The sequence below is a fragment of the Microtus pennsylvanicus genome, chromosome 11, assembly GCF_037038515.1.
Source record: "Microtus pennsylvanicus isolate mMicPen1 chromosome 11, mMicPen1.hap1, whole genome shotgun sequence".
NCBI classification, from domain to species: Eukaryota; Metazoa; Chordata; class Mammalia; order Rodentia; family Cricetidae; genus Microtus; species Microtus pennsylvanicus.
The window spans coordinates 25864707-25891529 of record NC_134589.1 but is presented as its reverse complement, the minus strand read 5'-3'; the positions used below and the strand labels follow the sequence as shown (position 1 = coordinate 25891529).

Here is a 26823-nt window from a genome sequence, read left to right as displayed (position 1 = left end):
TCGTGTTTTTGTTGGAATGTTGACGTTAAAGATAGGAACAAGTGCCGCCCTGTGTATACGCTAAGCACCCTCCCTTGTGGATTTGGCCTCACAATGAGGTGGGGTTTTTTGTTTTTGGTTTTGCTTTGGAGGCTCCAATGGGAATTTCTACCTCAGAGGCTTCCAAATCGTGGTAACTGGTTTGTTTTCCCTTTGGAGTGGATAGATTTTGTTTGAGGCTTAAAAAAAATGGTTTACCCTCCAGTCCAAAAATGGATCGCAAGGACTGGGAGGGCTGATCCCAGCCCCCAATGGGAGTGTGTGTTTCATTGTAAGACACCAGAGGCTTAAGGAGAGCAAAGTCTTTCATACCGTGATTTATTTGTCATAAGCAAATAAAATGCAGTTAAGCTGTCTCCTTCTAGACAGACAGCTCTTTGGTTATTAAAGTTCGAGGGAGAACTCCACGAGGCCGGCCTCTTTCCTTCCTGCATAAGAAGGTACCGCTTTCCTCTGAGGTGTTTAAGACTTTAATGAGTCTAATTTTTTGCACAGATGTTTCTGGGTGTTTGCAGGTTTTCAGAGTATTTTTATATTACAAAGGAACTAGCCGGTGCCATAGCTCAAACTCTGACAAGCAAATAGATAATCAAGAAGACAAATGGCCTCTTTTGTGAAGCCCTGCTCCTGTATTAATTTTCATTTTCTTTCTCATAGAAAGTATCGAAAGTAAGGCTGGGGACCAAATAGCTGTCTGTATCTGAGATCCCAATTACCCCTAGAATGGAGTGGGGGAGGGGAAGGGGTCCAGGTGATTCTCACAAACCTCTGTCAGGTTTGGGTCACTTCCGTGCAGTACAGGCAAGAAGTTCGAACGAAGGTCTGGACTCTAGCCTTGGGGTCCGTGGTGCAGTAAAGGCCTAGGGTGCAGCCACATTTTTCGCTAAGAAGTTCCAGGCTCCACAGAGAATATATTAAAAGTCGTTTTGGTTTTTGTTTTTGGCCTTTTTTCCCCCTTTGGTCCCATTTCTTTCCAGAAAATAAAGAGCCAACACCATCCTCATGTTTGACTGTTGTTTATTTTGCATTTCTTTGTTTAGCCTGTAAGGGTAGCGGGAGTCTGAGGAAGGCCAGAGAACCCATTGGGCCAGTGTCCCCAGGGCAGTAGAATTGCCCATTAAAATGCAACCAAGAGATTAGTTTTTTTTTAAAAAAAGAAATTAAGAAAGAAAGGAAGGAGGAAGGAAGGAGGAAGGAAGGAGGAAGGAAGGGAGGGAGGGTTGTCTGTAGACCTGGAGGAGGATAAGTAGCTTAGTCTTGTTCCCGGTGTGTGGTGTGATGTTTTAGTTTTGAGGCAATAAGACAGCCCTTAGTTGAGGGGGGAAAACAGTTCTTAAAAACCATAAGGTCTCCCCCTAGGAATGTCTCTAAAGAATCAAATCAAAGCTGCTCCTTAGAAGGTATGAATAGAATCTTAAAAGAAAAAAAGAAAGAAAAGAAGAAGAAGACGACGACGAAGATTTCTATGGTGCTTAAAGTTCACAGCCATTCTGTGCAGACAAGAGCTAAGAAAAATGTGAGAATTATACAGACAACCATTAATCACTTCTTTTCTTTAAATACGTATCCTCTCTCCTTTGTTATTATTCAACAGCAAATCTCCGCAGACCGGCTGTTGAGGGAAAAAAGTCTTAGCCGCCTCTCCCAGATCTGCAAGGGGGAAAAATTTTGGAACCATAAAGTTGAAAACTTTTTTCTCTCAGTTTGGAAGAAGCCTTTCGTCATGAATGGGAGCAGCGGAGCTCTGGCGCTCAGGCGAGAGCAGGCAAGAGGTACAGAAGGTAACAAAGCCCTGGCTTGGGTGACTTTTTTTTCCTTTCAAATCATTTTATGGGCTGTCTTTTACAAGTAAAAGGAAAAAAATCTCAACTCGTCCTTTTTCTTTTTCGACTATCTTTGTGGGGTTTTTATGGTGGCCGCTTGGGCAGATTTGCTGGAGTTTATGATGACTGATGTTTGGAAGAGCTGGGGAGACAGAGACGGAGAAGGAGAGAGGCCTGGACACCTGGAGAGTGTTTGAACTGGTCGGGACAGAAGTGTCAGGGCCCTGAAAAACACCAGGGAAGAAAGCTGTTGGAGAGACTTTTCAGAAGTGCTTTCTGGTTTTTGAAAAATGCAGGCGGGCTTGGGGGAGAGCCTGTATGTGCGTGTGCCAGCCTGTGTCTAGAAAGGTACACACTCAGTGTATTCCTGGGACTCTGATCGTCTATACTGTTTACCAGTGACATGTCGTCTCAGCAGCCTCCTGGAAAAATAGAATCCAGCCTTGGAGCCGGTAGAAGTGAATGCAGTTGGGTTTTCTTCTGGTGTCTAGCTTGGGATTCTAGACAAATCTTCTACTCTCTGAAAAGGAGAAACTGCTCAGGGCCAGGTGCTCTGACAGAGAAATTCTCTTTTGTCCTTCCCCCAACCTCCCCACTCCCCCCCACCCCCCAACTCCAGGCCTCCTGGAGCCTCAGTGTTCAGTTCCCTTTCTTTTCGCTTCTGGGTTTGGGGGCTCTGTTCTTTCTCCTGGGGCCTTACTTCTCAGGCTGAGGCATCAGTGGACTGGCCTCAGACCTGAATGTGCTGGCCCCTTTTCCCTGAGGCCTCACTTGGCGTTTGGAGGCGGGAGGTTGGCAGGATAGAGAGTTCATGGAGAGGCCACGTTTTCTAGGCGATTAGCTTGGTATTAGAACCACAAAATGACCTCGGAAGCCCCTTGACCTCTCTGAGACTGGACATTGTGCTAGCTCTTGCTTCCTGCCCCAGAGGGAAAGTCACACCTCTTCAGGGAGGGGTTCCAGTTTCTCCACCCCCCTAATTGTACCTAAATCTCAGAATTTCTGGATCATTTTTCTGTTGTTGTGGATTGGGAAGGAAAGTGTGTCTTTCTGTTGCTGGTTTGTTTGTTTTGTTTTGTTTTTAAGTTAGCCCAGAAGTCCTATGAGAGACGAGTAGGGTGTAGGGTGCTCCTCTGTCTCTTTGAAGCCCTTCCCTAGGTTGGGCTTCAGCCTCCTCTCCTGCCCCTCGGCCACTGGCACTTCTCCTTTTTAGCTTTGCCTAAAGCAACCTGAAGGAAGAGTTACTAAAGGATAGCCGAGGTTAGACAGACTTTGTCTGTGGGACTGTAGACCATCAGCTCTCCTGAGCTGGGGAGAGAGGAATATCCTCTCCTGGGGCCTTACTTCCCAGGCCGTGAACTAACTCTCTCTCTCTCTCTCTCTCTCTCTCTCTCTCTCTCTCTCTCTCACTCAAAATCTACAGTCTCAACCCATTTACTGAAGTTCCTTTGTTTTATAATCACCTTTATCTCCTGTGCTCCAAACTTCCATTTCTAAATTCTTGGATACCTTAGCAACCCTTAGCAACTGGAGGAGAAAGAAATGGAAGGAGGGCTGTTGCAGGTTGACCTCTTCCAGGACCCATTTCGCTGTGCTAACCAAAGTTTGCAGAAACTTTTCAAGTTAAGAGACAGATGGAAGATTTGCTAAGGGGGGAAGCTAGATCCCAGACCCCTCTCTAATCACTGCTTCATCTTCCACATTCACGACCCACTCGGCAGCACCCATCAAAAGGGAGGAAGAAAGGAGGGATGGAGTGGGGGAGAGAGAGGTTTTTCTAATTTGGAAGAGGAACAGCTCTCCTTAAGAAAGGAAGAGACTGGGCTTTGCTGGCAAATGTGTAAGGAGTTTCTGGCTCACATTGTATTAATATTTTCCTATAATTTGGGGACTCTTAGACAAGAACTACCTGAAGTGCTTGGCCATTTCTTTGTCCTTCAATAGCATGAAAATTGGGGCCTCAGGAAGGAAAGGGGTGAGCAAAGAGGCAGTCTGGGAGGGCCACTTAGATATTGCAACTATCTGGGGCTTGGAAGCTGATTGTAGGCCCTCTCTAGGCACAAATGACAAAGACCTAGTCATGTAGAGCTTCTTTAAACTGCTCTCGAGATGGAGAATTCTGGGGTACACCAAAAAGGTCTACAATAAGAGGAAAAGGCTGGGGTTCACCAAAAGCTGCTTTTATTCCCCAGGTTCACAGCATAAGACTCCCCTTTCTCTCATTTCCAGATCTAAACCGTTTTGGAACTGACAGTTGCTGGGGTCACTTTCCACAGCTTTAGTGCCCCCCCCCCCGCGTGAGGCCTTCCAATCTTTTGACCTCACCCCCCCCCTCGCGCCCCGTTCCCTGGGACCTTTGCACTCCCTCGCTGACTTCTGTGGCCTGCCTCCCAGCCAGGGCAGGAGGCTGCCGAATCCCACTAGGGCCCCGGAGGCGGCCTCTACGCCTGGTGGGTCTCCTTGGGAAGCGGTGATTGCGAGCGGGTTTGATTGGAACACGGAGTTGGGAAGTTTCCCAGCGTGAGTTGAGCGCTGACGGATTTGTGATCGGCCATAAAACCGGCGCGTTCAGATTCGTAAATCAATCTCGCTTTTTCTCAGTCTAAACGTTCGCTTTTATCGGCAGCAAGAAAGCGCTCAGCTCGCGCTCGCTCGGGCGCTTGTTTATTTGAACGTGGACATTTCCCAGGATCCGAAGAGTGTGCGCACTTTAACAACCTGGCTGTCTTCTCCTCGCTGTCGCAGGGCCCTCCTTTTTCTTGTCCTTAAATATAATTTCTCCGTTTTAAGGTTTTAAAGATTGACATTTACTCATGTTCCAATGTATTCATTTATAGTCTCCCCTTTCCCTCCCTCTCCCTATCTCCCTCCCCCGTTTGTCTTTGGAAAGAGAGCATTTTCTTTTTAATGGATTTGTAGCTAGGGACCTTGTAGACTGTTGCCCTCGCAGGAGACGGGAGCAGGCCTACATCAGCACCAGGCTGAATTCAATACCAGTCTGTGTTCAGTATCTGGACAATCAAAGGCGACTACCCCCCCCACAGAGTCTGGGTCCCGCCGGCGCCCCCTCCCCGTGGGGCTGGGGCAGGATTCCAGTACTTTCCGCAGGGGTCCTGCTGCCTTGAAACCTCCGTGGAACACGTGGGGGAGACTATTTCTTTGGGGTGTGTTACATGAAAAGGTCCTCAACCTTCTTTGAGTCGCTTTTGGTTCAGATCCTTTTAAACAAACCAATGGAGGCCCCTCATCCCCCCCATCCCCCGGCTCGCCTATCCTTTTGCCTTTATTCTTCCCCATTACACGGATGCCCTGTCCGCCTGGTCGCAGCTATCCCAGAGCTGCTGAAGTAGATAAGGCTGAGAATGCGCAGCACTGGGCTTCTTAGGAATGCCTTTCTATTTCCCTTTGCATCCCCCCCCCCCAACTAAGGACTCAGATTCACTTATAACTTGTGAAGTTTGGGGTTTGTTGGTTTTGTTTATTCTTGTAGGGAAAGAGTCCGTACACGTGCCTCCCCCATGGATATCTCCCAGTCAAATGTTTAAGACTATAAGTATTTCATCCCTGTGTTTTACTCATTGATCAATCTCCATTGTCTGTTGATTGGAAGTCCAGGACACTAACACCTAGGAAATACAGAGCCTAGGCTGCCAGGCAGGCTTCGAAGCTTTTCTTCCGGTTTTGTTCGCTGGTGTTTCAGCTCCCCGGTTACCTTCATTGGTGGATTTCAAAGACTGAGATGGGATTGACAGAGGTAGAGTCTGGGTGTCTACTTCTTTTGTATGGAATCCTTGGACCCTAGATCTTTGTCTCGGTAGCCTATTATCAAATTGTCAGCAGCATTTCGTTCCCTAAGGTACTTGTAACAATGCTGCCATGCAAAGTCCCCCTCCTGGTTATCCTGTATCCTCGGAGCTCCAGAATCGTCCCCTCACCTTGGGTGTTCCTGACCTTTCAGAGGTATACTACAAAAGATCCAAAGGTGAATCTAAACCCAAAGAAGTCCTACTCTTGCATATAAGGTGGCAAGACTTGCACAGAGTTGTCCTGTTCCGTTGGGTTCCCTTGATACACCGTTGATGAGTTAGACCGGAATGAGTCCCGCTCAAATAAATACTCCAGGAGTAGGGGACAGAATGGGGTTGGAAGGGGGAATTTCATTTCTAAAGGATACAAATAGGAAGCTGAGAAAATTCAGGGGCTTGGAGAAGGTCTCTATGCCCACCCCACCCCCACCCTAACGCCCCTGCAGACTGTTCTGCACCTCTAGGAACTAAGCAGAAGCAGGAAGAGAAGGGAGAGAGGAGAGGTGGGCTGTGGGTAAGTGTGTGCCTGTGGGGGTAGGGAACTATAAGCAGAATACGTGTAGATGTGCTTGTGGGAAAGAGACCTTGCTACTATTCCATTGGTGGGTTGGGGGAACCTATTTTACAGGAAAATTTCTCCTCCTGAAGGGGAAGGTCATAGTGGTCCTTTGAGCCTGAAATCGAAAGACCCCCTTCCCCCTCCCGGTCACGTGATTCATTAAATAATTAATGCCGAGGTTGCAGAATAGATATGTATTCGTCAGGAAAATCGCAGGCTCGGTCTCCCTGTTTCTGACGTCCAATTCAACTGTCCTTTGAAAAACAAGCCTGTACCCTGAGAAAAGAGAGAGAGAGAGAGAGAGAGAGAGAGAGAGAGAGAGAGAGAGAGAGGGAGAGAGAGAGAGAAAAAGGAAGGGAGGCATCAGTAAAACAGCCCCGCAGCTGGAGCCACACCGCGGGCTGGGGTACTGTAAGTAGAAGGGATTTCTCACTACCTACCGCGCCTTATATGTCCATGTAAATTTATTGTTTGTTATTAATGTTATTGTCGTAAAATGTGACAAATAGCCGTCTTCATTTCCTGCCATTTCTCTTCACAGGATGCTCTGTGTTTATACCCATTGAGGCATTGCATAGAGATTTTAGGAATATTTCTCTCTCTCTCTCTCTCTCTCTCTCTCTCTCTCTCTCTCCTCTCCTCTCCTCTCCTCTCCTCTCCTCTCCTCTCCAACCTTTCTTTTTCTTGATTTATAGCAATATGGGTGTCAGCTTCTCAGCCAGCATGCCAACCATTGTGTGTGTGTGTGCATGTGCACGCGCACGTCTGCATGTGTTTGTGAGTGAGTTGTGTTGTTTATGGCCATGTCTTCGATAAATCATTTCTCACAGAAAATGATGTAGAAGCTGGGCTGGTTCCGTGGCCGGGAGAGAGCCGCTCTTAGAGGCACTTCCTCCCTCTCTGCTCTGCTCTGCTCCCAGGAGTTGGTTGTTTCAGACGATTTACAGTAATACATCAGCAGTTAATATGAAAGCTCTATAGCTGGAGGTCTTAAATTACAGCATCTGTGATTATCAATTAAGATGAGATTTGTATAAATTTGGTAAACCAGAAATGCCTCATTGGCATATAAACCCAGTCAAAGATCATGACCTAATAGAAAAATGATATTTGCAAGCCCTATAGAGCCAACATTCCAGCGTTAAATAATGTTGAATTCTGCAGCAGTCCCCTCCAGGAGTTTGGCATCTCCAACTGCAGCCCTGGGTGAATAAACACAACTCTGAAGGCAGAAGGAAGCTGGGGGCAAGAAAGATGGATGCATGGGAAGAAACTATAGGACTTTAAGGGAAAGATTTTTGTTGCTGGGGGACCCAATAGAAAAGCTGTGCAGTTGGTAGGAGACAGGGGGATCCCATTAGAGTAGCAGAGCTTCACTTCAAGGTTTGGTATGCACGGGGGTTATTGAGGGTGGAGAAGGAGCTACCTAATTTGGAGAGACAATGGAGGCTGGCAAAGGGTGAAGGGCAGGGAGAGAAGCTGAAAGCCTTGGCTCCCCACCCTCCAGGCTAACAAAACAAGGAAATGAATTCACACCCCAGGAACCTTCCTTCGACCAACTGAAACAAAGAAAGTTTCCTGGGCAGTGAGTGTGTGCCCCGTGTGTGTGCCCCTGTGTGTGTGTGTGTGTGTGTGTGTGTGTGTGTGTTTGGGGGGCTAAAGTGGTAAAGTGGGAGTTCTCTTAAGTTTTTCCAGAAATGAAATGTTTTAGGAATCAAGTGGTCCTGGAAGGTTGAAGTGTATTCCAGAATATTGGGTGTGTTTCTTTGCCTTAACCCCCAGCCAAAGACTGAGCAATTGGGGTGAAGGTCATGAGTGTGGGATCTGGTAACTTTCTCCTGGTGTTTCATATGGAGGAGAGGTTTCTGGTCAAGAGAAAAGTCATATGTTGCCTCTTCTTCTTTTTCTTCTTCTTCTTCTTCTTCTTCTTCTTCTTCTTCTTCTTCTTCTTCTTCTTCTTCTTCTCCTCCTCCTCCTCCTCCTCTTCCTCCTCCTCCTCCTCCTCCTCCTCTTCCTCCTTCTTTTTCTTCTAGTCAGAGTCCCTCAGTGTAGCCCTGGTTGTCCTGGAACTCACTTTGTAGACCAGGCTGGCCTCTAACTAACAAAGATTCGTTCCTCTCTGCCTCCCAAGTGCTGAGATTAAAGGCCTGCACCACCACTGTCCTACTCAGATGTGGCTTCTTGGAGAGATCCCAGCACTATGCCCCAAACTTGTGATGGATAGGAAGCAGAGCCTCTGCTAAGTCCAGTTCAGTCTGCTGGGTGCTCCTTCCCTGGCTGGAGTCAGGCCAACTGACTTTACAGCCACTATTATCTGTGATATTTAACTCTGCCTGCTAGTGTAAACCTTTGAGCAGGAAAATTAGAGTGTTGCTGTATAGGTGTTAATTATTCATGGCCTCAGCCTCATAGAGTAGCAACACAGGCCCCAGCTCAAGCAGCACCCAGGAGCTTCCTCTACTCTCTGCTTCAGCTAATAGTTGAGTCCTCGGGCTCTCTTGGCTAGCAGGAGATTTGAGGGTGAAATTTGATTTGAAGAGATTTGGAGTCTGGGTTGATAGAGATCTTGAGAGAAAGATCAGGCAAAGAACTGAGGGTGGAGGGGTGCAGGGGAGCACCTGGGGTGCAGGGGAGCTCCATCTGCTCTGGATTAAAGGGATTGGGAACAGTCTGGATGCAGAGACAACTCAATAGGGCTAGCAGTTGTGGGAGGGGATGGGAGAAGTATTCCAGAGTTGGGACCCTAAGCCGGCTAGTCCTGTTCTCCACCTACACATAAGTGTTAGGGACCCCGGGGTGAGAAGTGAGCAATTTTACTTTTCACCTTGGTTTGTGCTCTTACATGTTCATGTGTAAAGATGAAAAAGGTAAATTTACCCTCACTTGGTACCCCAGAATTTAGGCCAGAATCTTGGGGTCACTAAGCAGGGCTAAGATGTCTCTCCCTCTTTAAATAAGAAGGAAAGAGGGTTCAGGTTGCTTTAGAGGATAAAGAACACAAGTGGGGAAGATGGAGGTTCTGTTTGGGGGACCCGGGTCATAGCTAACAAGAGATTGCAGGCAGCCAGTCCTATGAGCCTCCACCCCCATGTTCCTAGCTCCTTCTCTATCCATCTCCCACTTTTTCTCCTTGCCACCTTTCCCTATGGGATCTGCCCCCCCCTCAACACACACACACACACACACACACACACACACACACACACACACACATTTTCTTTTCCCCTATGACTTGTCTTTGTCTCCTCTGGCCCTGGGGAAAGGAGGTGGCACTGTTACCCCTTCCCCCTCCTCCTCCCTCAACTCTCATACGGACTTCCCCAGGAGACAAAGCAAAGACACCATCCCTTATTACTGTTATATTTCTGACCCCTATTAAATGTCCTTGTGCGAGGCCTGGTGCTCCTCATCCAGGCATCTAGGCCTTTCCCCAAATCAGCAAGTTTGAGAAGACTGTGATTTTTTTGTTTGTTTGTTTTGTTTTTTTGTATATATATATACTTGTTTCATTTAGATCCGAAGCACCCTGTCTCTTCTATTCTGAACCACCACATGCCACCTAGGGACAGAGTAACGTGTAGCTTGGTGGACAGGATTCCTGGAAAGTTGCTGATTTGGTCTTTTCCCCAGCATAGGCTCATGTCCTCTTTCTCTGTACAGCTTGTAGCATCTATCACTATGCCTTTCCCATGCCAGGATGCTGGGCTGCTAATGCTTTAATGACCAGATGAGTTGGATAGAAAGAGGAGAGAATAAGAAGGGAGGGGAGAGAGAAGGGACACAGCAGGTTCTCTCCTGGATAGGAAGTCAAGGCTGACCTCAAGGACAGGGTGGTAGGAAGAGAGGAGACAAAGGCAAGTCATAGGGGAAAGAGAGTGTCCTCCAGGGACCACCTTCTATGGCCACACAACACAGTTAGATGAAGAAGAGGGAAGGAAGCCGCTCATCTCGCCCCCTGTCGCTAGAAGACCCGCTCAGAGACAGAGTATAGGGTCTTCCACAGAGGAAAGGACCCCAAGATAAGGAGGGGGGCTTAAGGAGCAAGCCCAGAAGTGATTCTTGGAGACTTCAGAATTCCATCCCAGGGTGTCATTTGGATTCACAGAGAAAGGCGGAGGCAGAGTGTGAAAAGACAAAAGGTCTTGTGAGAAAGGGATGGAGACAACAGAGGTGCAGAGACAGACAACACACACACACACACACACACACGCACACGCACACGCACACACGGGAACACAGGAGAGGAGAGGAGCAGAGGAAGAGCCTAAACCCTTTGGAGCCCAGACTCCCTCAGACACCATGAGCCTTTCTTCACCCCTTGTACAGGAAGCCTTCTTTCCAGGAAGTTGCTAAAGCTGAGACTGGCTTAGAAACTACTGCCTATAAAGTAGGCCCTTGAAGGCCTTACACTAAATGGGAAGCATCCAGGGTACCATCTAACATGACAGGGGATGGCCATAATGTCCTGGACACTCTAGTCTCCTCCTCCATTCACCACTGGTATCTTAATCATTGGGATCTTTCCCAAAACAAATGCCTTCCCAGAGGGGAGATTGAAGCAAGGCTCTCAAAACTGGGAAGAAGAATCCTCCTTCCTCAGCTTCTCTTTCCTCCTGTGGATTTGGATTTTGCACTTTTTTTTTTTAAACTCTCTTCCGAAGTCAAGGAGAAGTTGGTTTTAGAGAGCTTTCACCTCCAATCCACACTTCTTTCCTTGACCCTCTAATTTAACAAATGATGCTTCGCTTTCTGATCTCCTCCCTCCCCCATCTTTCAGGAAAGAAAAAGAAAGGGGAAAGTTCCTACCGGCCTAAGGAGCTTTAGAAGCCTCAAAGGAAAATGGGGGAAAAAAAGAAAAGAAAAAGAGAAAGAAAGCCATCTTTCTGGCTCTTCAGTCCTTTCCAGTACCTCTGTAGCCCAGGCTCTCCTTCCTCCATAGTACCCCAACCCCCTCCTGCCCTGCCCAGGACAGTCTCCCTTTCCCTCCCTTCTCCTTCGGGTCGGACATATGGAACCCATTTCGCTGGTGACATTGAAGAGCCGCCGGTGCGCCCGCCTTCCGCCATGGCGCCCCCAGGCCCCCGCGCCTCTCAGTGGCCCTGTCAGTTGCCACTCTTTTTGCCCGGCGACTCGGTCAACTCTCAGGTCGGGTCTCCGCACCGGCCTGGGATTCCCGCAGCCCGGCGCCGGTCTTGGTGGGACTGCGTCCCGCCGCCTCCGGAGCATCCCTGGGCAGGAGGGGTGCGCCTGGACCTACAGGCGGAACAAAGCCTGGGGCGGGGGCAGGGCGCGGGCTGCCCCCCCCCCCAGCACGGCAGGGTGCTCCCGGGGCCAAGCGACCAGGATGTGGCCCGTCCAGGCTCATCCCCAGCCGGGACCCAGGGTCCTGGGACTGGCCCTCAGCTCCCGCCTGTCCTCCGCACCCGGCCGCCCACCGAGGCCCGTACCCTAGTCCGAGGCCGCACAGGTAAGTGTGCCTTGTTCAGTCCAGCGCCATAGGCCTGGTGGGAGTAGACAGGAGCACACGATGTCCCCTGTCCCCAGTCCGCATCTGAATTCGAGGCAAAGATCAGAGCAACTTAGAGGAAGTGGTGTGGGACTGAGAGTGGGGTTCAGGGCCCTAGGGTGTAAGGAGAATGTAGAGGAATGTGGAGGTGTACCTGTGGGTAGTCAAGATCCGACCAGGATTTGGGAAACTCTCAGGTTCAGGACAGATAGAGATTTTGGAGGGTTTTTCAGGGGGAGGCGGGAGCCGTGGGTGCTGAGGTTGGGCCTGGCTCCCACAGTCTAGCTGCCACCGCGGTCCAGCCCTTTAGCACCTCGGAGTTATTTGAAGCTGAAATTACAAGGGCTTGAATTGAGGCTGGGTGTTAAGCTGAGAAGGTAGGAGAGGGCTTGATTTATGGCTTTCGGAGAAGCTGTGTTTACTATCTGCCTGCTCTGGAAACCAAAAACCAAACAGAGCAAAGGCGGGAGAAGCCCTTTTCCTTGGCGTGGGAGTCGATGCCAGGCTGATGCTTTGGGATTTATTTTCTCAGATGTGGGGAGACCCTAGGCACCACCTCTTTACAGGCGAAGGGTGTGGTGCTTCTGTGAGGCATAAGGAGTCTGCAGGCAGGCTCACACTCGTGGAGATGTGTTTATGTATTGTGGGAGTGGGTCTGCACACTGGGGCATGTATGCCTATGTTGTATATGTATATGTATATATGCTCCGATTGGGATTTGCTTGGATGTATTACAGTTACATGGAATCAGTTTGTGAGTGACACAGGGAGCCAGGAGTGAGACTGCTGTCCTCTGGTCCTGGTACTTTGGGATGGGGTAGCTTTGGCTACCATTCTCTGTCCCCTTAAGTTGTTCGAGAGTTAGTTTCTCCTGCCTGGCCTTTCTTTCTTCTCAAAGTCAAGCAACAAAGCCTGCTCACCCAGGTCTCTGGCTACTGCCCCTCTTTCCCCCCTTATGTACTGCCTGCCCACACCCACGCTGGCTCATCTTCACTTTGAATCTCTAACTTTATAGTGGGATTCTAAGAATTGAGCAAACATGGTTAGGTGAAGGGGTGTGGGGGACATGTGGTAAGGGAAATGAGGGGTGATTGGAGTCTGGCTCTTGGGAGGGTTGGATCCTGCCATTACTGCTCAAAATTTTCCACTCTCTGGATAGGGGGTGGTGGTGGTCAAATGAACACAAAGGTGACCAAAAATAAGGAAACCATGTAGAATGGTGGGGGTGGGGAGAAAACCATTTTGACCCCTAGCTGGTTCCTTCCTTCCGCAGGCCAACTAGTGGCTCCTGTGTTTCTGTCCAGACACCGGCTTTGCCTGCAAATTGTTTTGCATTAAATTTTCTCAGCCACAGAATTATCTTTCCTCGCCTCCAGCTAAACTTGCATTTTTCCACCAGACACTTGGGCCCGGACCAATGAAATCTGAGAGGAAGCGGCTGGGGCCCTAAGTGGCCGTAATTTAATTGATTTTATCATAAATCATCAACTTGATGAAGAACCCGAGGTTTCAGTGAAGTAAATTGATATTAATGGGAGTTTCTTGAAATGCAAACCCAATGCATTGTTGGGGCATCTTGAGCTAGGAAGGTGGCTTCCATGTTTCTCAAGAGCTGGGAGCTCGACCTCGAGCTCAGTGCAGTGTGGGGTGGGTGTGGAGAGAATGAAGCTTTAGAGGCAGCTGCCTGCACATGGATCTCTGGGGGAACACAGCAGAGAAAGGAACTTCGTTGGGATGGGAGCAAATTCTGCCTCTGAGGACAGCCCCCACCCCATTGACCATCATGGAAAGGCTGGTTGTCAACTGAGGGGGAGGGGCACCAGGGGAAGCTGGTAGGTGTGTGGGCAGAGGTGGGGGTATGGGGTGAGAAGGCCAGGCTGGTACAATGGGCTCATTGATGCCTGGTTAAAAATTACCAGGTTGAAGCCTTTCTCCTCTAATTATACAAATTAATTATTTACTGCTCAGATTGCTGCATCCAAAAATAGCACTTTTGATTTGGTAATGATGGTGGAAAACAACCCATCCTCCACCCAGAAGAGGAGCAATATTTCTGTGGGGATAGAGAGAACCAAGACTGGGCTGTGTGCTCAGTGGTAGAAGAATAAACATGTAAATACCAAGAGGAAGTATTTTGCATTGATAACAATGGGCACTGGCGCATTTATTGTCTGAACTCAGTTTATTATTGCTTGTTGTTACTCATATTTTACATATTTACAGGGCACAGAGCATCACTGATGTTCAGCTTGAAAGAGAACCTTGGAGATCATTTAGTCTAACCCTTCTCCTCCATACAAACACCTTGGATTTAAAGAAGGCCCAAGGAGTGCTCTGTTTCAAGTCACACAGTCAAACAGCAGTGATTAAAGCCTGAGTCTCCTAGTGCTCAAGACTGGGCAAGCATAACTCAAGATCAGCTTATTTCCCACTCTGGGCCTTCCTTTTCTTATCTGATACAATGGCAGAGTTGGACTGGACACCCCAAGTCCTCTCTCCTTCTGTTCTTGGGTACATCTTTGTATCTCCATCCTTTATTAGTTGCTTGGGAGCAACTCCCTGTATGTCCTGGAGTTCTGTGGACATATGACTGGAGAAGTTACTACAGGATTTGTTTGCAAAAGTCAGAGTTTGTCTCTGCTTGATCCTCTGGAAAAAAAAGTCCTCTCTTTCCAAGGAGTCCCTGTTCTCAACAGAAGGGAAGGGCAGGGTCAAGAGCAATGGTAACAGAAGATAAGGTAGCTGGGATGAGCTAGGATTGGCATAGGGTTTAAGGAAGATGGGCACCACCAAACAAGACTCTTTTTCCTGTGAGATGCTAAGCCAAGGTTGGAGTTGTCTAGAATTCAGTGTGATGGAGTTCTGAGGTTCCTCCCCTTACCCTGCCCAAGACCTGAATTGTGGGTTTACAGTTCAGAATCTGTGAAAACAGGTGCAGTTTCCCCACCTTTGACCCCTGGACATTTAGACCTTCTATATCTGGCAGAGGGCATATGTAGTTGGCCATAGCACCATGCTAACTGTCCTTCCAGGTGACTAGGACAGAGGCCAGCAAGAGAAAGCTCCTGTTTTGCTTTTGCTCTGTTTTCTTTCTTTTCTTCCAATGGCAGAAGCGTAACACTTTGCTGTGTGGAGGCCAATGTCTTGGGGTATTGAGGCTATAAGGAGGGTGGAAGGATTGAGGAGAATTCTGGGATGCCCAGGACAGTAAGGCTTGGAATATGGATTTCTCTGAGACAGGAAGTGGAGACAGTCAGGCAACAACTTCATCTTTATAAATCCCAGGCTCTGGTCAGATAACCCACTCCTCCAAACCTATTTTAAGAGAGAAAGTTATATACATATGACTGCCAGACCCAGACTCTAGCTCTGTCCCATTCTGACTTTGGCGTTTTTTATATTTGGAGGCCTTCCACTGATTGGCCATTAGTCCAATGAGTTATTGTCGGCTAAACAGAGGTCACTGGGAGAGAGACATCCAATCTGTCAGGAGAGACCCTGCCAGCCGGCCACAAGAAGTGGTCTGAGCCCTTCAGCCAGTCTTGCCACCGCCTCCCTCCTTCCCCCAGCATCCTCCCCTGGCCTTCCAGGATTCACAAGTCACTCCCCCTCTTCCCTCTGCCTTTCCACCCTGCCTACCTTTGTCTTGTCTACACTGGACAGGCGTGGGCTTTGCCAGGACTGAGCTTCTAGATATCCCTGATTCAGAGACAGATCTTTCATCACCAAAGAGCCTGCCTGCTGCTGCTGCCACTCCAGGTTGTCCTCCCATCATTCCGAGGTTCAGGGGGCTTCCACAGGCACCCAGTAGACTTCCTAGATCCTTGTGGTTGTTCTGTGTCTTTCTGCCTCCCCCCACTCTCATCCTGAGGCAGAGGTGGGGTGATTCAGCCTAGCTTTTCTTTTCTTCTCTCATTGGGGCGGGCTTTCTCTCTCCTCCCTCCTGGAGTTATCATCAGCTTCAGATACCCGCCTTGGGGAAAGAGCTCAGCTCCTCTTCTTCCTATGTTTCTTTGTTCCTTCCCACTCAAGCATTTTTAGAGAGCCAGGGACTAGGGAAACGAATGTCTAGTCTACAAAGCCATCTGCATTCACAATCCCCTCCTTTTACAAAGCTTTAAGCTTTAAAATCTCCATTAATATTTAAGAAGAGAAGGAGATGTGCATGAATTCTGCAGTACTTGGTGGCTGCCACAGACTTGGGAGGCCACACTAGGAAAGAGCCTGGGACAGGGAACCCAGACAAGGGTGAGCAAGAAACAAACCGCTAAATGCCGCTGCAGCTCCAGCAGGTCCACAGGGCCAGAGAAGTTTTCTGCTGTTTTAACTGAGTCTGGGATTCTTGGTCATCAGAAGACTGAGAGCAGAAATTGGTTTTAAAGGAGCCAGCCCTGTTTGCCCTTACTGAGAAAATTTTTCGTTCTCTCTTTAATGGATTTTTTTTGGGGGGGGGTAGAGATAGTCATGCTGAGGTTCCCAAGGATGGGCAGCCAGTGACTGACCACTCAGATGTTGCCTACAGTGCTTTGCCCCTAGCATGACTGAGTGCCTAGTAGGAGTCGGGGAGGAGAGTGCCAAGCTCTCACTGTCTCTAAGGGGCAGAAAGGAAGTCTGTGAAGGGGGATGCCTTGTCCTGTTTTTTTTAATATATATACTTATTATTGATTTCTGCCTTTATTAGTTCACATTGGCTATCTGTCTCTCATTTTTTTCATTTCTCCTCTTTTATCTTTCTCTTCTCCCCTCCCACAAAGTTACCAAGTCCTCCGACTCCAGAGGAAAATTGTTCCCTGTTTGTCTGCCTCTAACTAACCCTAAATCACGCCTTCTATTCCACCTGCCTTCTGTCAGACCTCAGAGACTACTCTCAGACCCTCTGAGGTCCTCTACCCCAAGCTTCTTTGTCTCTTAAATTTGAAAAGGCTCCGAACCCACCACCCTCTCACAGCTGCTGGCTGATTCCCCTCTGTACCCTGCCACCTCCCAGCTTCACGGGCAACTCCCTGTAGCCTAGAAGGAAAGTGCCAGTAAGAAGCCAAAGGAGTATCTAACTGTTCCCCATGTATTTCAAATGGATGCTGTTTTCACAAATTGATCAGGAAACCTCAGATTCAGCTCCCACCCAACTCGGGAGTGCATATTCTCTGGAATTTTCTCCCTGTTCCTGCGCCCCCCCCCATCCTCCTTTTTCCTCTTGACCCTGGATGTTCCTCTTCACCCATGAGGGATGAAGAAGGCTTGGGAAGAGAGGGTCTTTTGCTCACTCTGGAGCAGTTTCCACCCCCACCCCCTCAGTGTAATCCGGGACCCTGCAGTAGCTCCTCTCTGGCCCCCCAAAGTGTCTAGGTGACACCTAAGCTCTTTGGTTATTCCTTTAGGCAGAATTGCGCAGTCCCGAAAGTAACCAGCTACTCCTCCCAGTTTCATAATAACCGTCCCTAGCCAGTGGTGGAAACTTTCAGGTGAGCTCGAGAGTCTGAAACACATTTTTAAAAAACTTTTTATTTTAGGGAACTAGAGAAAAAGAGTTGGTTGTCTAAGTTCCCTGAAGCCTCTGGAAGCACTCTTGGCCTGAACTGCTGACCCACTAGACCAAGTTTGGCATCTCGCCCTCTAGATCTTTTACCAGAGTTGTTGGGTATTGGGACCATTCTTCAGGAGGCTCCTGGCCTGAGCCCCAACACTTCAACATATTTTTGTTATTGTTGAGACTATTAATAAACAGCAAAATGGCTCCCAGCTTCTCCATTTAACCCCTCAACTCCCACCTACTTCCAGCCACCACCTCCCCGAGGAGTCACCAACTCTGGGCAGACAGTAGGATGTCAGGTATCATATCTAGGACGCTGTATGTGACTCCTGTTGCTGAAAGCCACAGGTTCCCTCTGGGTAAAAGGCCCCAGGAAACCAATTGCTGCAGCCAATTTGAAGTGATTTGATGGGCTTAGAAATATTGGGGAGGGGTGCTAGAAGCCTGGAGCCACACCCCCCCACCTTCTCACTCCTAGAGAAGAGCTTTTGAGTGGGGAAGGGGGTAAGAGAACTAACTCTAGAGCCAGACCAAGCCATCCTCCCTGGGAGGGGAGACAATAGTGGGCCATCTCTCACCTTCGTTTTCCCCAGTCCCATCGCCTGTCCTGGTGTATCCAGATGGGAGAAGGCAAAAACCAAGTGTCCCAACCAGGAATTCTGCTCAGGGTCCTGGCTAGACGTGTCTACCCGAAGTCAGAGACCCAGTTTCCAAGCCTTCTGTCCACGTAGAAGAGAGACCCCCGGCAGCCTTCCGTATCATCCCCTAAGTCCGGAGTCAGCAGTAATTCAGCCTGCAAGCACTCCAGCTTGAAGAAATGACCTGTGCTCTTTTTTTTCTGTCTCTTGCCTCTACTGCCAATGGCTCTTTCCCCACCCCCTGCCCCAAATTTGCAGACAGCTACATTCTTGGCTCCTGTCTCCCTCCTACGGGCCTCCTCCTTGCCTTTGCCTGCCCTGCTCAAACACACCCTAAGAAAACTTTTAGCTTTTGTAGCCTTCTTTTCTTTACTTGTGCCAAGAGTCATAAATCTTGCCACGCAGAGCTTAGTCGGAGTAGGGAAACAAACAGGTTTGCTCTGTGTGATAATAATAATCACCATCATCTTCTCTCCTGTCCGCCAGTACATTTAAGACAAAGCCATTGTGAAGTTTTTCTCATCTTCCCAGGAGTACAAATGTCCTTTTCACCTCCTAGCCCCTTCTGCCAGTCCCGAGGTGAGAATCTTAACAGGAAAGACTCACTGAAGTTCTCAGAGCCCTGCTCCTGACCGGCTGTCTGGAGCTGCAGCTAAACCACAGGGTCTTGCCTTTGTCACCCCTTCAACCCCACTCCCCCTGCAAGATGTTCTGGGCTTTTTAATCATCACTTACCGCTAGTTGTCTGTTCTCAGAAAAAAAGAGGGGATGGGAAAAAAAATTCTGGCCTTGCCTCCTCCCCCACTAGAGACTGGGTTTGGAGATTTGGGGGCTGGGGGTGGAGGATGTCGAAGAAAGAAGGACCAGGGTCTGGAAGGTTCAGCAAGAGGGTCTGAGACTCAGCCAGCAGACTACTTAAAAAAAAAAGTCTCTGTGTGCCTACTGTGAATGCGCACAGGAGGGCACCCAGCGGCCCTGGCCCAGCCAGGCCAGCCTCAGACTAGGTCTCCAGAGGCCACTTCTTGGATTAGCATAATGGTCCAGTATGAGGCCTGGATGGGGGGGGGGCGCAATCTGTGAACTCCACCAGCTTTCTTTGCATTTTGTTCTCCTTTTCCGCTCTGACCTCGATGTAAAAATTTTATCTGTTTTTAAAACAAAACAAGAGAAGACCACCCTCTACTTTCTTTGCTTTGCACTCTTATTTGGGGGAGGGGTACTCGCCCCCCCCCCAGCGCTCATCACCACAATCACCTTCCCTCCTTATCAGGCATCTATGCTTGCTAAAGGGGGAGAGGTGGGGGGGTGAGCTTGTGTGTGTGTGTCTGTGTCTGTGTGTGTCTGTGGTTTTTTTCCCTGTGCAAAAGCAGAGGCCATTGTTACAGAGAGTAGGGCGTACCAGTCTTATAGGGCAACCACACTGTGGCGGCTTGGCCGAGCTGGAGCCCGGAGCTGGATTCTCGGCGAGCCGAGCCTCCCAGCACCTTTCGGTCTGCTATTTTTTTCCTCCGCTCCCCTACCCCTCCCTCCTGCGCACCCCCGCTCCAAAGCCGAGTGAATTGAAGCGGACGCCGCACGGCTCCTCTGGCCGGTCTGCCCCTCGGGCTCCCCAGCCGGGGTGGCTTTGGGGAGGGGGGGCGACGCAGCTTTAAACAGTGGTCTTTTTTTCCTTTGCCTTCAAGGAGGGGAGATTTCTCGCCTGCCGCTCGCGCTGAGGCTCGATGTGAATATATATTATGTCTGCCTGTTCTCCCCTCGTCGGTGGCTAAGGTAAGCTGGACTGAAATAGGCTATCAGTTTGTGAATGGCGGAGAGTATGTCTCAATGATTTATGGCCCATATGACTCCAATCTCGGTTCAAGAAGAGTTCACAAGCTTTAAGCTTCCTTCCACGCAGCGACTGACTCTCTCTCTCTCTCTCTCTCTCTCTCTCTCTCTCTCTCTCTCTCTCTCTCTCTCTCTCTCTCTCCCTCTCTCTCTCCCTCTCTCTCCCTCTCTCCCCCTCCCTCCCTCTCTCTTTCTCTCCTCTCTCCTCTCTCCTCTCTCCTCTCTCTCTCTCTCTCTCTCTCTCTCTCTCTCTCTCTCTCTCTCTCTCTCCTTCTCTCCTTTTATGCTCTTTTTTTCCCCAGAAGCCAGATCTAGGGCTGAATCTCCTCCCCCGTTTGCTAAGAAGAGCTGCACCTTTTTCTTTCCCTTTCTTATTCTTTGAATTTTTCTTCCTTTCATTAATTTTTTAAAAAGTCCTGGAAGGTGGCCTATCCTCTCTCCTGGGGTTTCTCCAGCTATTGTTAACCTTCCCGGCTCTCCCAGGATTGTGCCTGGAAAGGTGGTGTTCTGGAGGGGGGCTTGCCTCCCTTCTCTAGCGAGACTCTGAGGGGGAAGCCGGGAACCACTGTTTCCCTCCCACCCTTCCGAGGAGCCATATGGAGTCTGAATTTTTCCAACATGGAGGCAGGGGAAATAGACATGTTTGACTGGGTAGAGATGTTCCCCACCCCCTCTTCTGGATCCCAGCTCTTAGATCCCCGCGGTCCCTTCCCTTACTGTCCCGTCAGCCGGGCCTCTGCGCCTTCCAGCCAGGAGCCCTGTTGGGCAAAGTCCCGGAGCAGAGTTGCCAAGGCGCCTTTTAATTCGGTTACCTCCAGCGCCAAACTTGCCGCTGCCGGGCTCGGCCCGGGCCTGGCCCGGTGTGCTTGGAACCTGCCGCAGCCAACCAGTTCGGCGTCCCGATCGGTTTCTCCTCGCTTCCTTGAGCCTGAGTAGGAGGCTGGTAGCTTCTCTCCAACCACCGAGGCAGCAACGGCCAGACAGCCCGCCTGCCGCGGCAGCTGGAGGCTCTCGGAATCCACAAACCTTCCTGGCCCTGTCTCACCGCCAGCGGAGTCTCCATTCTTTTCTATCACTCACGTCTCTGGCTCCTTCGCTTCCCACACTTGCCTGGCCTCTGTCCTGAAATGGTTTGGGGCTTATTGCTGGGGGAGCGACCGAAATTTCAGCCCCAGGCGTCTAGTCAAATTGCTAGGTTTTTATTTATTATTATTATTATTACTACTATGACCATCATCATTATTGCTGTAACAATCACTTAGACTAAATAAAGCCAGGGCCCAGCCAGCTAACCCCCTCCAACGTTTTTATTTCATTCTCTTTTCTATCTATTAATAACAAACTCAACGGATGCCGGTTAATTAATTCTCCCTTTCAGCCAGGGCTGCTCCGAAGCTAATTTTGGTTAAATCATCAGAGGCTAATGGTAATAATAATAAAGGGATTGGGTCAGCCTGGTCAATTGAACTCCAGTCCTCCCTGGAAGGACCTGCTGCTTAGCAGACCCATGTGTATTTCCAGAATCAGAAATTTCTCGGAAACCAATCGGAACTCAGGGCAGCATTAGCTCCCTTTTAAGTATGAATCTGCCGTTCAGAGCAGCGTTGTGTAGGGGAGGGACTCACTCTTCCTGCATTCCTCTCATTTATTTTTACTGATTTATCTTTGGAGTTGATCAGCTGAGCTGAATGATATTTTAAGTTTTTCCAAAAGCACACAGCACAGAAAGGCTCAGTCTGAAGGGTTAAGGGATGTACCACCCACTGAGGGCTGGAGAAGATACAGAGAGGAGAGATACAGGCAGAAATCTGGGAAGAAATACAAAATCCCCTGACGAGATTAAGCTTTATTTTTCCGGTGCACTTTTGAAAGGCTGCATTAAAATAGCGACAGTAATTTTATTATTATTTTTTGATGTTGGGAGCCTCAGTAAACAGCCCCCCTTTCAAACCCAGAGAAGAACAGTGTTCAAATTGTTTTGTGGGTCTTATTCATCCTGAATAATTTCCCCCATCTCAGTAGAAAATTTCAGCAGTTGCGCAATCTTTCCTTTTTACTTTTTTTTTCCCTGAGAAAGAAAAGAAAACAGACTATTATGGAAAGGTTGGGGGAGAACCAAGCCAAATGGTCGTAGCACCAACCGGTCTTGCCTGGGAAATCTAAACAATCCTGGTCCATTTGGAGGCTCCACAGGGGCCGCTGGCTGCTAGATCCCTGGCTTGCCTGAGCCAAGACTGGAGGTGATGGTACCTGCAGATGGGACATGGATGGATGAAGCCTGGTTCTATGGCTCTGGGGGTTAAAAATCTTCAGGAATTTTCTACCTTAGGCTGTTATGATCTTCCCGGAGGGAAGGGTCCCAGATGAACTTGCTTTCCAGTCTGGCTTGGATCCAAGATCTGCAAGTTCCTTCCAGGCTAGACTTTGCTTAGGTGGAAGGATCTGGAGGGAGGGAGAGAGGGAGGGAGGGAGAGGAGACAGAGAAGTCTCTACACTGGAACGTGGGCCTCCAAGATGCTTTTATTTTGGAGTCTAATAGTGCCCCCTCCCTGGCAGTGCCCTACTCCAGAGTTGGGAGGAGGTGAGCAGATATTGTAGAAGAGGCCAGGACTGGCACACAAGCAGGAGAGAAGGAAGCAATGGTCCACGAAGCAACGATATTCTATTCCCAAGCATTCCCCCAATGGAGTACAATTCTGATTTTTTTTTTAAATCGAAATGAAAGTCGGTGTTTTGTTTTGTTTCCTTTAAAATTAAAGTTGAAGCAAGAAGCATCCATGTCAGGTCAGATACTTGGTCCCAGCGTCTGCTGCAGAAAGACTGGCGAGGAGAGAAGAAAAAAAAAACCCTATTGATGTCAGTTCCCTTTTTAGTTCCTAAGATGGATTCGAGGCCCAGTCCTCTTCTCCCCCTGTGTCTCTTCTCTCGCCCCGCAGGTCAGCCGCTTGGAACAGACCCGGGAGGAGGGGGGCAGAAAGGGGAGGGGGGTCCGGCGTGTCACGTGACCCCCAGGGGTGCCAATGTCCGGTCGTGAGGGTATCAGGCCCTTGCAAGTTGCCACCCACTGCCCGGGCCTCGCCCAGCGATGCAGAAAGCCACCTACTACGACAACACAGCAGCTGCGCTCTTCGGAGGCTACTCCTCGTACCCTGGCAGCAATGGTTTCGGCTACGACGGGCCTCCCCAGCCCCCCTTCCAGGCCGCTACGCACCTGGAGGGTGACTACCAGCGCTCAGCGTGTTCCCTGCAGTCCCTGGGCAATGCCGCCCCACATGCCAAGAGCAAGGAGCTCAACGGCAGCTGCATGAGGCCCGGCCTGGCCCCAGAGCCCCTGCCCGCCCCGCCGGGCTCACCCCCACCCAGCGCAGCACCTACCAGTACCACTAGCAACAGCAATAACGGGGGAGGGCCCCCCAAAAGCGGCCCCCCCAAGTGCGGTCCCGGCTCCAACTCCACCCTCACCAAACAGATATTCCCTTGGATGAAAGAGTCGAGGCAAACGTCCAAGCTGAAAAACAGCTCCCCCGGCACAGGTACCAGCTCTCTGCCTTCATCGTCAGCTTTTGTCCAGTTCAGGAATGTCACTGTTATTCTAGCACCAACCCCTAGGCGCCCACAAGGCGCCTGGGAACAATATTAGGTGGCTGCCTGGTGGTCCCCCCTCCTCCCGTACCTCCTCTCACCACCTGATGACCTCTGACCCTGCCAACACCCAGTCCCTCCAGCCATCCTCCTCTTGGGTTTCCAAGAATTTCCAGGAGGTGGGAAGGTTGGCCTCAGAGCCCTTCCCAAGGCCGCATCGCCTGGAGGGCACAGAGTCATCAAGGACAGATTATTATTAAGTATGATTACTGTGGGTATTAATCACCATCGCTCAGGCGGCATGGGGTCCTGGCCTTCAGCCACCGCAGTCTTTAGTGCCACACTTCCAGGGCCTGCTCACCAGTGTCCAGTCCCCCCAAGGTGTTCTCAGTCACCCATCCTGTAAAGAGGACGGACAGAAGGGGATCATCTCAGACTTGTATTTGGATATATACAGGGGAGGGGTGCGCGCACACGCAAAAATCTAACCCTAAATAAATGGCCACGCAGCTCTGTCTGTGTGACATGATCAAATTTTCATAAGCTGGGGCAGTGAAAGGAGAACAGGTCTCTTAATAAATGCCACTATTATAGAGTGTCCGCTAATGCGACGGGAGGTGGGAGGGGGGTGTTGAGGAGGAGGCGGGGACGGGAAGGGGAGGGTGGCGGGGCCTTCGGAGTCCAGACCTGGATTTATTAAGAAACGATGCATTCAATTTCGGCGTGTTCAGTAATTATCTTTTATTTCATTTTCTCCCCTTCCCGCCCCTCCCCCTCGGGTCCAGCAGAAGGTTGTGGTGGCGGCGGCGGCGGCGGTGGCAGCGGCGGCGGTAGCAGCGGCGGGGGCGGCAGTGGCGGCGGGGGAGGGGACAAGAGCCCCCCGGGGTCAGCGGCGTCCAAGCGGGCGCGGACGGCGTACACAAGCGCGCAGCTGGTTGAGCTGGAGAAAGAGTTCCACTTCAACCGCTACTTGTGCCGGCCGCGCCGCGTGGAGATGGCCAATCTGCTGAACCTCAGCGAGCGCCAGATCAAGATCTGGTTCCAGAACCGCCGCATGAAATACAAGAAAGACCAGAAGGCCAAAGGGCTGGCCTCTTCGTCCGGGGGTCCCTCTCCGGCAGGCAGCCCCCCGCAACCCATGCAGTCCACGGCCGGCTTCATGAACGCCTTACATTCTATGACTCCCAGCTATGACAGCCCGTCCCCACCAGCCTTCGGTAAAGGCCACCAGAATGCCTACGCGCTGCCCCCCAACTACCAGCCCCCTCTCAAGGGTTGCGGCGCCCCACAGAAGTACCCCCCGACCCCGGCGCCCGAGTACGAGCCCCACGTCCTCCAAGCCAACGGTGGCGCCTATGGGACGCCCACCATGCAGGGCAGCCCGGTGTACGTGGGCGGGGGTGGCTACGCGGATCCGCTGCCGCCCCCTGCCGGCCCCTCCCTCTACGGCCTCAATCACCTTTCCCATCACCCCTCGGGGAACCTGGACTACAACGGGACGCCCCCTATGGCCCCCAACCAGCATCACGGACCCTGTGATCCTCACCCCACCTACACAGACCTCTCCTCTCACCACGCACCTCAGGGTAGAATTCAAGAAGCACCCAAATTGACACACCTGTGATGTGAGGGGCAGGTGTGGGGGGGGGAAATCAAGGGCCAGGGAGGTTGTGGAGCTGGTTGTGGGGGCGGTTTGGAGGTCTGTGTGTGTGTTGGGGTTGTTGCAGGTTTCCAGAGACAAGGTAGGCCTTGGGCGCCTCCCCCCCCCCCAGTTCCCTTGGCATGAGGCTGTCTTTAAGGCCTCCAAGCCTGGTTCCATCTGCCAGCCCACACCCTTGGAAAGGAATCCACAGCAGGTTGGAGGCGACCACATCTATCCCAGGGCTCCAGCACTACCAAGTTGGAATTTCAGATTGGAGAGGGAGTCGGGTAGAGGGAACCCGGATAGGAAAGCTGGGCAGAGAAGCACATTCAAAATTGATGACTTGGCATTCATCAACCAACCGACTTACCTTCCATCTCTGTGAGCAATTCCCCCAAATCTTGACTTACTTTTTTTTGGTCTTCCTTTTCATTCTCCTTATGAAAATTAAGAAAACACATTTCAATCTAAGGGCACAAAATGTTTTCCTCCCACTCCCCCAAGCCTCAATTTGCCCCCATCTATTTGAGGCTTCCTGCCATGCCCACCACGCCTAGCCCCACGATTTTCTGCTCTAAGGACATTCATATCTATACCCCCACCCCTACTGATTACACGTTCCAGAGGGCTCAGGGATGGTGAGAGATCCTGAAAGTTAGAGCTGCCTATAATATAAATATATATATTTTTTTCTTTTAAGAAAAAGTTAAGAGACTAAGGCAGGCAAGTTGTCAGGACTGGAGGTTTGCCACTCTGCTTCTTCTCAGCTCCCACCCCATCCCACTCTCTCTCCCTGGAAAGCAATCCACTCGAAGTTCTCCACTTTCCTTTTTCTTCTGTTACTCTCTTGACTTAACGTGAAAACAGGGTATATTTGAACAAACTGTCTGTCCTAGGCAGGGGCTGCAGCTGGGCCTGTGGACCTTGCTCCAGTTCCTGACAGGGCACTCTCTTGTTGCACTTGGAGTTTACATTTTAATGGATATTAAAAAAAAAAACAACAACTGTGAGAGATGTCTGGGCCTGCGGAAGTCCAGCTTCCCTCAAAAAGCGTGTGTTCTAGTGAACATTTTCATATATATTTATTGGTTATAGCCTGTTGAAATATTTTCTTTTTTGTATTATTTATCCCCCTACATTATGTATTTATATGAGGAACAAAAAAGGAAAAAATGTACTTTTTTAGTATTTACTTGTTATAAAGGATGTTGTGTTTCCTGTCATGTAAAACCAGCTATTTTAGTTTTTATTGTATTCTAGACGAGAGCTGTAGATTTATGTTAAACTTGTACTTATGAGCAATTGTAATTAGTTCTAAAAGGCATGAACTCAGCTCCTAATGGTCACTGTACAGTCCTGAATTTGTAGAGTTAGAGTTAATTCTCTCTTGGAACTTTCTTTATTCTTCTGTAGTTACTTTTTCCCCCCTTAGTTAAAAGGGTTGTCTGTCAAAACAATTCTTGAATAAACTTTCTGTTATCAATTTTATCTTGTCCTGGTGGTCCAATTTAGATCACAGAGAAAAGGTTCCAATTGCCAATATCCCCTAAGAGGGAGGGCATTTTTGTCCACTACTCTGGCCCCTGTCTCCTCTCCAGCTTTTCTCCTGGTTTAAATTCTGGGTTTTTGACATTCATAGCAGTCTAGACTATTCTGCCAAGTTCTTCAGCTAAGGTTTAAGTAACAAGTTGGGGGAGGGAAAGGGAATCTTGGGCTGTCTGCTAGCCTCTTTGCCTCTCTATTTTTCTGTTTTTGGCCTTTCTTTTTCCTTAGACCACCACCTCCATGCACCCCTCTGCCCACCGCAAAGCAAAGCAAAATCTAGCTTATTGCTGCTTCTTCCAGGCAACCTAAACTTCAGGGTTCTCTTC

At 49.7% G+C, this 26823-nt stretch overlaps 1 protein-coding gene across 5 annotated transcripts in view; it reads left to right on the top strand.

Annotated features, from left to right (window-relative positions):
* Hoxb3 (homeobox B3) overlaps positions 1-26427 on the top strand; it is a 55506-nt gene extending 29079 nt beyond the window's left edge. For 3 of the 5 annotated variants that reach the window (XM_075990951.1, XM_075990949.1, XM_075990952.1), the window contains exons 2-5: positions 1634-1820; positions 19584-19671; positions 22665-23261; positions 24096-26427. In XM_075990951.1, the coding sequence (XP_075847066.1) occupies positions 22814-23261; positions 24096-24934 (1287 nt within the window). In that variant the 5' untranslated portion in view covers positions 1634-1820; positions 19584-19671; positions 22665-22813 and the 3' untranslated portion in view covers positions 24935-26427. Of the gene's footprint in view, positions 1821-19583; positions 19672-22664; positions 23262-24095 lie in introns of all 5 variants that reach the window. The other 2 variants (XM_075990954.1, XM_075990950.1) reach the window with 2 other exon arrangements.
* Positions 26428-26823: the final 396 nt, after the last annotated feature.